This window comes from Capricornis sumatraensis, chromosome 20 (assembly GCF_032405125.1).
Source record: "Capricornis sumatraensis isolate serow.1 chromosome 20, serow.2, whole genome shotgun sequence".
NCBI lineage: Eukaryota > Metazoa > Chordata > Mammalia > Artiodactyla > Bovidae > Capricornis > Capricornis sumatraensis.
Genome location: NC_091088.1, coordinates 49,147,795 through 49,159,171, shown reverse-complemented (window position 1 = coordinate 49,159,171; position 11,377 = coordinate 49,147,795). Strand labels below are relative to the sequence as shown.

Below are 11,377 nucleotides of genomic sequence, written 5' to 3'. Positions count from 1 at the left end.
TTTCCTCACACAAAATATTAAAGGACTCGTGTTAAGATTTAATAAAATTAATAATGCTTACTGCTTATAAGCACATTCTTAAGGGAGACTGGCTTTTTCTCTGTGAAAGAGTACTGAAAGTAAAGTTGCCCAGTTGTGTCCGACTCTCTGCGACCTCATGGACTGTAGCCCACTAGGCTCCTCTGTCCATGGGATTTTCCAGGCAAGAATACTGGAGTGGGTTGCCATTTCCTTCTCCGAGGAATCTTCTGGACCCAGGGATCAAACTCAGGTCTCCTGTATTGCAGGCAGATTTTTTACCATCCGGTGAAGGAAATGGCAACCCACTCCAGTATTCTTGCCTGGAGAATTCCACATACAGAGGAGACTTTGCTATAGTCCGTGGGGTAGCAAAGAGTCAGACATGACTGAGTGAATAAAACAAACAAACATCTTTACCATCTGAGCCACCAGGGAATTCTGAAAGTGTAGTGAAGAACAAATATAATGATAGCTAGGGCCCTGTGGTGCCACTGCCTTAAACTTACCCGCATCTATGCTGACGTGTTGCAGCCCATCGATGACAATGTCAGCGCAGGGAAAAAGTGACAAAACAGTAAGATCATGAGAGTAGATTTGACCACCTAAGAGAGTCTTAGGGACCCCTAGGGTTCCAGGAACCACATTTTGAGAACTGCTGCCTACGGTATTTGAAAAGGCTGAACTAACTGTCCAAAAAATGCATAATCCAATCGATATAATATGTTCAATTTTTAAAAACTCATGTGTCCAGGGGCTTCCTTGGCAGTCCACTGGCTAAGAGTCCAGGCTCCCAATGCAGAAGACCCAGGTTCAATCCCTGGTCAGGGAAACAGATCCCACATGTCACAACTAAGAGTTTGCATGCTGCTAGTAAAGATGTTCCTTGCCATAATAAGATCAAAGATCCCACATGCCGAAACTAACACCCTGCACAGCCAAATACATATATTTAAAAAAAAAAAAAAGAGTCATGTGTCCACAAATGCCTATTACGGTCCAAGCACCATTGGATAGACAGACATATGAAGCTGCCCACCTGCCCGGGCTTAATGCTCTTTGAGGAAGTGGACAAGGGACAAAATGATTTCAGACTGTGAAAAGGCTATAAGGAAATAAGCAAGATGAGGTATGGGATGCTGACCTAGAGGAACCTGTACAGAGCATGGTGAGAAGAGGCCTCCCAAAGAGGTGAGACACTTACTGACAGCCAAGAGAGGAGAAAGATTCATTTCTGCAAACGGCCCAGGAAATAGCATTCCAAGTGCAGGGCACAGCAAGTAGAAAGGCCCCACACAGAAATAGCATGACGTTTTTAAAAGAAAAGAAGGAGGGTTGGGCTCAACCCTGGGCCTAAATCTCTTTTCTGGCTTTGCTCACTGTCCAGGAGTGAGGACATCTTCAAAGTTACCTGCGTGCTTAGTTACTCAGGCGTGTCCGATTCTCTGTGACCCCATGGGCTGTGTAGCTCCGCCAGGCTCCTCCACCCATGGAACTCTCCAGTCAAGACTACTCGAGTGGGTATTGGCACAAAAACAAATATAGACCAATGGAACATGATAGAAAGCCCAGAAATAAACCCATGCACCTATGGGTACCTTATTTTTGACAAAGGAGGCAAGAATATACAATGGGGCAAAGACAGCCTCTTCAATAAATGGTGCTGGAAAAACTGGACAGCTACACATAAAAGTATGAAATTAGAACACTTCCTTACACCATACACAAAAACAAACTCAAAATGGATTACAGTCATAAATGTAAGACCAGAAACTATAAAACTCTTAGAGGAAAACATAGGCAGAACACTCGATGACATAAATCAAAGCAAGATCCTCTATGACCCACCTCCTAGAGTAATAGAAATAAAAATGAAAGTAAACAAGTGGGACCTGATTAAACTTAAAAGCTTTTGCACAGCAAAGGAAACTATAAGCAAGGTGAAAAGACAACACTCAGAATGGAAGAAAATAATAGCAAATGAAACAACTGACAAAGGATTAATTTCCAAAATATACAAGCAGCTCATACAACTCAATACTAGAAAAACAAACAAAAAGTAGGAAAAAATGGTACTGAATCAAAAAGTAGGAAAAAGACCTAAATAGACATTTCACCAAAGAAGACATACAGATGGCTGACAAGCACATGAAAAGATGCTCAACATCACTCATTATTAGAGCAATGCAAGTAAAAACTACAGTGAGATATCACCTCACACCAGTCAGAATGGCCATCATCAAAAATAAATGCTGGAGAGGGTGTGGAGAAAATGAAACGCTCTTGCACTGTTGGTGGGAATATAAATTGATACAGCCACTATGGAAGACAGTATGGAGATTCCTTTAAAAACTAGGAATAAAACCACCATATGACCCAGTAATCCCACTCCTAGGCATATACCCTGAGGAAACCAAAATTGAAAAAGATACATGTATCCCATTGTTCATTGCAGCACCATTTACAATAGCTAGAACATGGAAGCAACCTAGATGTCCATCGACAGATGAATGGATAAGAAAGCTATGGTACATATACATAATGGAATATTACTTAGCCATAAAAAGGAACAGATTTGAGTCAGTTCTAACGAGGAGGATGAACCTAGAGCCTATTATACAGAATGAAGTAATTCAAAAAGAGAAAGATAAATTATCGTATTCTAATGCATATATATGGAATCTAGAAAAATGGTGCTGAAGAACTTATTTACAGGGCAACAGTGGAGAAACAGACACAGAGAATAGACTTATGGACATGGGGAGGGGGGAGGAGAGGGTGAGATGTATGGAAAGAGTAACAGGGAAACTTACATTACCATACGTAAAAGAGTCAATGGGAATTTGCTCTATGGCTCAGGAAACTCAAACAGGGGCTCTGTATCAACCTAGAGGGGTGAGGAGGGAAGGGAGATGGGAGGGAGGTTCAAAAGGGAGGGAATATATGTATACCTATGGCTGATTCATGTTGAAGTTTGACAGAAAACAACAGAATTCTGTAAAGCAATTATCCTTCAAAAATAAAAATGTAAAAAAAAAAGAATACTGGATTGGGTTGCCATTCCCTTCGCCAGGGAATCTTCCCAACCCAGGGATCACACCCAGGACTCCTGCATTACAGGCAGATCCTTTACCGTCTGAGCCACCAGGTAAGCCAGCACAAACGGATGATGGCTCACAGATGCTTTTCTCCAGCTGACTTTCCCTAAGACTCAGATTCACACTCCCCAACCAAGGACTCCCCTAATCTATCTAATAGGCAAATGCTCAAAACTGACTCCGAATACCTCAGGCTAGCAGTAAAGGTGTCCCAGAAAAAAAATGCAGCACCACAATAACTCAAGCCCTATAACCAATAGAGTCTTCTCCAGTTGGGTTAGGAGGATTCTCCTATCAGAAATGCAAAGCCTCAAATTATTTTTGCAAGTTTTCCTTTGCAACACCAAACAAAACCAAACAAGCTGCAAAGGGCAAGAACCAACCGGCAACAAAGAGGGAAACACACACACACAGACACACACACAGACACACACAACTCAGAACCATGGGAGAAGGCGAGAAAGGTGCAGCTTCTGGAGCAGGTGATCTGGGTACAGACGCTGATGCCATAAACTGCGGTTTCTGCAACTCGTCAGTACTGTCCTGAAGCATCTAACAGGAATATTGTTGAGGTTGACGTGAGAATTCCTGGATAACTTGTTCTTTTCATTCCAAGGCCTCATTGCCCCCGCCAGACTCCGGTGCAATTGCTCGGGGTCAGCACCCACAATCATGTACCTACTTGTGCAGCTCCTGGCCTTAGGATTCAGCCTAACAGAGGGCACCTCGGAGAAGCTGGCTCTACCCTTGGCACGGGGAGTCCCATTCGAGATTCCCTCCCTGGAAATTTCATACTTTTATCCCCCCGAGAGTCGCTCTGGCGGGGTTCAATCCTCCTTTCTCCCCGGCGACTTTGGGCCTCCCTTTCAGTCTGGGGAACGATGGTCTGGATCGTGTGGCTGGAGAGAGGGGAGTAAGTCGGGGGACCTGTGTGAGGGGCGCCCAGCACGGAGAAATCGGTGGAGGAGCGCGAGGGCTCGGCCTCGCCACGCAGCCGCCGCGGAACTTGTGCAGGTCTCCAACCCCGGAGTGTTCCCGCGCCTCCAGCGAGCGTCCCCTCGGCCCCGAAGCCCCAGTCAATGATCCCCCGCCACTCAAGAAACTCTAGGGACTCCGAGGAGGACCAGCGCCCCGCCGCGCCACGGGCAGGGGCTGACTAAAATGGCTTATTATGCTCTCTTTTCCCTGATGCTAGGAAAGATTGAAGGCAGTAGAAGAGGGAGACAGAGGATGAGACGGTTAGGGTTAGGGTGCATGGCATCACCGACTCCACGGACCTGAGTTTGAGCAAACTCTCTGAGATAATGAAGTCCAGGGAAGCCTGGCGTGCTGCCATCCATCGGGTCGCAAAGGGTCACACACGACAGAGACTGAACTACAACAAAGCCTCCTGTCACACCTCCCAAGCGAGGGGGAAAGGGGTAGAGGCGCAGCAAAACTGGGTGTCAACAAAAAGAGAGCCGGGACGCTCGGTTGAGGCACCGCTGGGATTCGAACCCAGGATCTCCTGTTTACTAGACAGGCGCTTTAACCAACTAAGCCACGGCGCCGCCTGCGTTTCTACTTTGCAAAACTGTTCCTCATCACTGTTTACTACATAGGCTGCGCGCATGCGCACAAACTTTGTTGATGGATGACGCATGCGCAGTGTAAGGTCTCGGTCACTGACAACTTAGACCAGGGGTACTCTGAAACCGGAAGCTCGGACAGTGAGCTGAGGGGCCCGGTGATCTCAGTGTTGTGGTATCTGCTCCCCAACGTGGAGCCAGGATGGCCCGTCTTTAGGGGATGCTCGCGCAAGGTCCGGTCCCCGGCCCTCCATAACTGGTGCAGGGAAGCCCCAGGCTGTCCGGCAAGGCCGAGCCCCTCCCGCTCCAGGGATCCCGGCCCCGCGAGCGCTGCCTGGCCGCCGGCTGCCCCCGCGTCGGGTCTCGGCTCACACCCGGCGCTGGTCCCACGGTGACCACGCGGCAGATCCATAGCACGGGCGCCCTCAGCCTGGGAAGCCGATTGCCCTCCTCGGCCGCACACTAGCCACGGTGATCTCCGGCGCCGCCAGTTCTGGGGGCTCATTCGCCCGCTGGTCGACACAAGACCTCTAGGTTCCACTGGGCCTCTTCCGCGGGTCCTGAGCACAGAAAGAATCCGGGGGCATTGAGGGGACCCTGAATAAGCACAGAAGGATCCAGAGTTTCAAGGGGCCTAGGCTGCCGCCCTTGGAGCATCAACACCATACGTCGGAGGATTCTGCTGCCAGAGAAAAGCAGAGCCCTGCCAACCAAGGTTCCTTATTTACGCCTTCTGGGGCTCCTCACTCAGACACATCAGTCCCTTCGTCCAACACTTTTCAGAGGGCTTTTGAGCAGCAACAAACCCTAAACCTGCTAATTCATTGACCCAGAGATTTCTCCAGTAGGAGAGTTTCATCCACCGGAGGAATGTCAGTCTCTGCAGACCTATGTACACAAGATGGTTCATTCCAGCTGACTATTTTGTAATAGTCAAAAAGGAGAAGCAACCTAAGTGTCTGTCCCTGGGGACAGTGTTGGTACATGCAGGCTGTCCATCCTCCTCCGCAGTGAGGAAAAATAATCTCTGCATGTCTTCGTGTGAGGGAGATGGGATAAGACTTCTCTTCCAAAAAGAGTCCAGTTACTAGGAGGCCATTCAGTGGAGTTTTGCCGTGTATCATCCATCATCATTCTTGTAAATTAATGGATAAATACTGAACAGTCTGCTGAAGCTGGGCAGTCACCCCGGTTGTGACGAAGGAGGGCAGCACCAAGCACAGGGCCTGCCCAGGCAATGACTACTGGGTTAGGGTGCTCTTGGACAGAATTATAGGATGCCAGTCAATTAACATTAAGTAAATCAAACCTGCACCTAAGTTTTTAAGAGAGACCAAGGGGCTATACTAATGATAGTTGATGGAAATCCTGTGCTATGCTGAGTCGCTCAGTTGTATTGGAGTCTTTGCGACCCCATGGGGGTAGCCAGGATGTCGCCTGCCAGGCTCCTCTGTCCGTGGGATTCTCCAGGCAAGAGTACTGGAGAGAGTTGCCATGCCCTCCTCCAACCAGGGATCTTCCCAACCCAGGGATCAAACCCAGGTCTCCCACAATGCAGGCGGATACTTTACCATCTGAGCCACCAGGGAATGGGATTGGTGTCCTATTACAGGGATGGGCCTCCCGTTCAGTTCAGTCGCTCAGTCTTGTCTGACTCTTTGCGACCCCGTGAATCGCAGCACACCAGGCCTCCCTGTCCATCACCAACTCCCGGAGTTCACTCAGACTCGCTTCTATCGAGTCAGTGATGCCATCCAGCCATCTCATCCTCTGTCGTCCCCTTCTCCTCCTGCCCCCAATCCCTCCCAGCATCAGAGTCTTTTCCAATGAGTCAACTCTTTGCATGAGGTGGCCAAAGTACTGGAGTTTCAGCTTTAGCATCATTCCTTCCAAAGAAATCCCAGGGCTGATCTCCTTCAGAATGGACTGGTTGGATCTCCTTGCAGTCCAAGGGACTCTCAAGAGTCTTCTCCAACACCACAGTTCAAAAGCATCAATTCTTCAGTGCTCAGCCTTCTTCACAGTCCAACTCTCACATCCATACATGACCACAGGAAAAACCATAGCCTTGACTAGACGGACCCTTGTCGGCAAAGTAATGTCTCTGCTTTTGAATATGCTATCTAGGTTGGTCATAACTTTTCTTCCAAGGAGTAAGCGTCTTTTAATATCATGGCTGCAGTCACCATCTGCAGTGATTTTGGAGCCCCCAAAAATAAAGTGTGTAAGCCATACCAAATGGAAAAGGGAGCCCTTCTTGTTTACCTGAAACCTTCACTCTTTGTGAAGTAACTGGTTTACGTTGTATTTGATGCTGTGGAAGCAGGAAGGAGGCTGTACACATGCTTGGGCATTCTGGAAATTGAAGACACTGGGGTAGAAAACAAGCAGCATTCTGTGATGGAAATGCCCTCACCTACCTGCCTAACCAGACCTTCCTCAGCTCTGGGCAGGTGACCATTTGGGCCATCAGCCAGGGAGGCACCCACAGGGCCACAGTATAGTCCCTTCCACAGAGGGGGCTACACAGCTTCCTCTTCATTCCACAGACCCTTCCTCAGGGGTTGCTGGTGCCAGCACCCAATAAGTGCTTTACAGGGCAAATCCAGAGACCAGAATATGTTCCCGAAATGAGACAGGATGAATACCAGGACATAGAAATAGCAGAAATGTTTCTAGAATGCACACGCTGTTTTCCAAAAGCATCTAGATTTATTCTGCATGAAAACTACAGACAAAGGGATCCCCGAGGTGCTGTGGAGCTGAGAAGGCCAAGCAGTGGTGGGAGTCCAGCCAGAGCCTGGCCTGGCCCCTGCCTTAGTCTGATGGGCCCACCCACTGGGGAGGGGCCCCAGAGAAAGGTCTCTGCAGAGCCCCAAAGCCTACGTGACAGGTGACCTGGGCTCAAGTCACCCAAAGGATCTTGTGGCCATCAGCCGTCCTCATCTGGGCTGCTCTCCCTTGACAGTGAGGCCTCCCCTTCTGATGACTGTGAGGCCTCTGTTGACAAGTCCATTGCATTCATCCGGCAGAGCACACATTTGGTGACTGTTTCAGAAAAGATGTCACTTTCGTAGGTGGAGAAAGGACTGTCACATTCTTCACACTGGCATGAAATATTTTAAAAGAGTAGAAAGGAGATGCTGATCAGAGGAGGTTGAGGCATACAGTTTAGAATTCTTCCCCTTGATCCAACCACCTGGGGCCGGGCCAAGGCAAGAGCTGCCTCTCCTCTCTGGGGTCTCTAAGCCCACAGGGATGTAAACTGCAGGCCACTGAGAGAGAATGAGCTCAGGCTTTCCCCTCTCTTCCCTCACAAAAGCTACACAGGTCCTGCCAACTCATGTCCCCTGCTGTGGGGTCCCAGCAGTGGATGAGAGGGAGGGGGGAAGTGGAAAGCCCCTTGACAATGGCAAGGACTGGGGATGGGTGTCTTAACTATCACCCTCTGCTCTGTGCAGAGCGAAACTGCAGAGCCAAGGGGTATCCTAACTACCTGACATTCCAGGGACACCTTGCTTTTGAGCATCAAGTAGGCAAGACTTCTGAACAAAGCAGGAACATAATAAAGATGCTGAACATCCTCCTCTGTCTCAGCCTGTTTCTGGCTGAAGCACCCAGAGGACAGTGGGTACAGTGGCACGGCTCGCTTGTCACATTTTCCCACCAACAAGTGAGCAGCACCATGGGATGGGCTCTTGGGCCATGAACAGAGGTCTCTCAGAGGGTCCCACCATAGCACGGTACCCCAAGACCAGCCTGCAGGTGGCAAGCCTCCACCCTGGCTCTCCAAGCCCCTATGCTTTGTCACCCTGGCCCTGCCTAGGGCCCCAAAGCCTGCAGGGGAGGTGGGGCAAACCCCACCCAGGGTAGGTCCTCTGGGAAACCTGGCCTCCAGGATTTCTCACATTGATTCAGAGCAAGTCAAATGCAGCAAGCTCATCTTTGCTACAGCTTTTAAGTTCAGTTCAGTTCAATTCAGTCGCTCAGTCATGTCCGACTCTTTGCCACCCCATGAATCGCAGCAAGCCAGGCCTCCCTGTCCATCATCAACTCCTGGAGTTCACCCAAACTCATGTCCATCGAGTCAGTGATGCCATCCAGCCATCTCACCCTCTGTCGTCCCCTTCTCCTCCTGCCCCCAATCCCTCCCAGCATCAGGGTCTTTCCAGTGAGTCAACTCTTCGCATCAGGCGGCCAAAGTATTGGAGTTTCAGCTTCAACATCAGTCCTTCTAATGCACACCCAGGACTGATCTCCTTTAGGATGGACTGGTTGGATCTCCTTGCAGTCCAAGGGACTCTCAAGAGTCTTCTCCAACACCACAGTTCAAAAGCATCAATTCTTCAGTGCTCAGCTTTCTTCACAGTCCAACTCTCACATCCATACATGACCACTGGAAAAACCATAGCCTTGACTAAATGGACCTTTGTTGGCAAAGTAATATCTCTGCTTTTTAATATGCTATCTAGGTTGGTCATAACTTTCCTTCCAAGGAGTAAGCGTCTTTTAATTTCATATCTGCAGTCACCATCTGCAGTGATTTTGGAGCCCTCCCAAAATAAAGTCTGATAAATAAAGTTTCCCCATCTATTTCCCATGAAGTGATGGGACCAGATACCATGATCTTAGTTTTCTGAATGTTGAGCTTTATGCCAACTTTTTCACTCTCCTCTCACTTTCATCAAGAGGCTTTTCAGTTCCTCCTCACTTTCTGCCATAAGGATGGTGTCATCTGCATATCTGAGGTTATTGATATTTCTCCTGGCAATCTTGATTCCAGCTTGTGTTTCTTCCAGTCCAGCGTTTCTCATGATGTACTCTGCATATAAGTTAAATAAGCAGAGTGACAATACACAGCCTTGACGTACAGCTTCAAGTAGGTTTCTTTCTTTCCTTCCTTTTACAAGAAAGAAATGTATTTGATCCTTTACCTACCTTATTCTATAACATAATTCCCCATGACCCAAACCCAGGACAGCAGGGCTCAGAGGAGGCAGTCCCTGGATCCCGCCCTGGTGGCAGGTGGAGACACAAGCACTGCTCTGTGGCCAGTCAGCTTCCAGGGCCTAAGGGCCAACACGGCTACAAAGACCATGAGGATCAGCTGGCCACAAAGATGCGATTCCATGGGTGACCCACCCATCACCTCCCTGCCCCCAGTGCCATTCCCCAATTGCTATTTTTGTTCCATCACTCGGTCATGTCCAACTCTTTGCAATCGCATGGACTGCAGCATGACAGGCCTCCCTGTCCTTCACTATCTCCCCAAGTTTGCTGAAACTCATGTCCATTGAGTCAGTGATGCCATCCAACCATCTCATCCTCTGTCAACCCCTTCTCCTCCTGAGTTTAATCTTTCCCAGCATCAGAGTCTTTTCCAATGAGTAGGCTCTTTGCATCAGGTGGCCAAAGTATTGGAGTTTCAGCTTCAGCATCAGTCCTTTCAATGAATTTTCAGGGCTGATTTCCTTTAGGAAGGACTGATTTGATCTCCTTGCAATCCAAGGGACTCTCTAGAGTCTTCTCCAAAAGACTCCATAGTTCAAAAGTGTTCATTCTTCAGCACTCAGCCAATTAGCCATCCCAAGAAGTGGTAGCTACCAGCTGGGGGACCTTCTCAACAGAGACAAACCTGGGGGATTCCAGGATTCACAAGGGCCCACAGGGACTCCTCAGCTTCGTGAAGGGGTAGCCAGGTGCCTGCACTGCAAGGCCCCAGCAGGCACTGGCCTCCACTGCCCGGGGCTCATCCTGGCTACACCTGGTGAAACAGCTGTGCCCACCATGATCATCCACCAGAGAACTGGGACTTGAGTTCCATCCATGGGAAACGGGGCACTGGGGACTTGGCCAGGGTTCTGCTGCCGGAGCTTAGGAGGCCCACACGGAGTCCAGCTGTGTGCCAGCCATTCCTCCAGGATGTCCTCCCACTCATTCCACTCTTCAGCACCAGCTCAGTCCTGCCTCAGGGTCTCCACATGGGCTGTTCCCTCTGCTGGGATGTTCTTCCCCTAAAACAGCTTCACAGCTCAGAGCTCACGCCCTCCCCACCTTCAAATCTTTCAGCAAATGTCACCTTCTCAATGAGACCTCTCCTGACCCCCATTTAGAATGGCATACCACCAGCCCTCCCATTTCCCGTCCTGTTATTTTCCTCCAAAGTACCTAGGACCATGTGAATTACTACAGAAGTTTCTTATTTCTTCATTCATTGTTTATCTCCCCTTTTAGAAACGTAAGCTCCCCCGGGGCAAAAATTTCAGTCTGTTTGTTCATAGTTTTATCCCCAGTTGTCCAAGAAATATTTGTTCAAAAAATAAATCAATTTGTAGAGAGAATTAATGAAAGCCTTCATTTGGCTTTGTTTTACCCAATACCAACCTGTTTCACCTTTAAGCCCCGGGTCTTTTTGTGCTCGATTACCAAGGGAATTTGGTCAATTTCTTCAATATTCCATAGCCTCACAGTCCTATCCTAAAACAAGTTAAACAAGAAACCAGCAGTCACAAAATGGGCTCATTAGGCTGGGACGACCCAGGGAGGTGCATGGCATCCAGGTTACATGCAGAGAACTTCCACCTGCAGAGTGATAGAGTTAGGGTGACCAACTGTCCCAGCTTGTCTAGCACTATCCTAGCCTTAGCACTGGAAGTCTCACATCCCCAAGAGTGGAAACAAACAAGATGTCCC

At 48.8% G+C, this 11,377-nt stretch overlaps 1 protein-coding gene and 1 non-coding gene across 2 annotated transcripts in view; both read right to left on the bottom strand.

The window, feature by feature from the left end:
• Positions 1 to 4,592: 4,592 nt before the first annotated feature.
• TRNAT-AGU (transfer RNA threonine (anticodon AGU)) lies at positions 4,593 to 4,666 on the bottom strand. The gene has a single exon. It is a non-coding gene; the product is annotated as a tRNA-Thr (tRNA).
• A 2,950-nt stretch (positions 4,667 to 7,616) lies between these two features.
• The window catches only part of WDR88 (WD repeat domain 88), a 51,169-nt gene continuing 47,408 nt past the window's right edge, over positions 7,617 to 11,377 (bottom strand). Inside the window, exons 10-11 of the mRNA XM_068993046.1 lie at positions 11,069 to 11,161; positions 7,617 to 7,790 (exon numbers count right to left, since the gene is read on the bottom strand). Of these exons, the coding sequence (XP_068849147.1) occupies positions 7,617 to 7,790; positions 11,069 to 11,161 (267 nt within the window). The remainder of the gene's footprint in view (positions 7,791 to 11,068; positions 11,162 to 11,377) is intronic.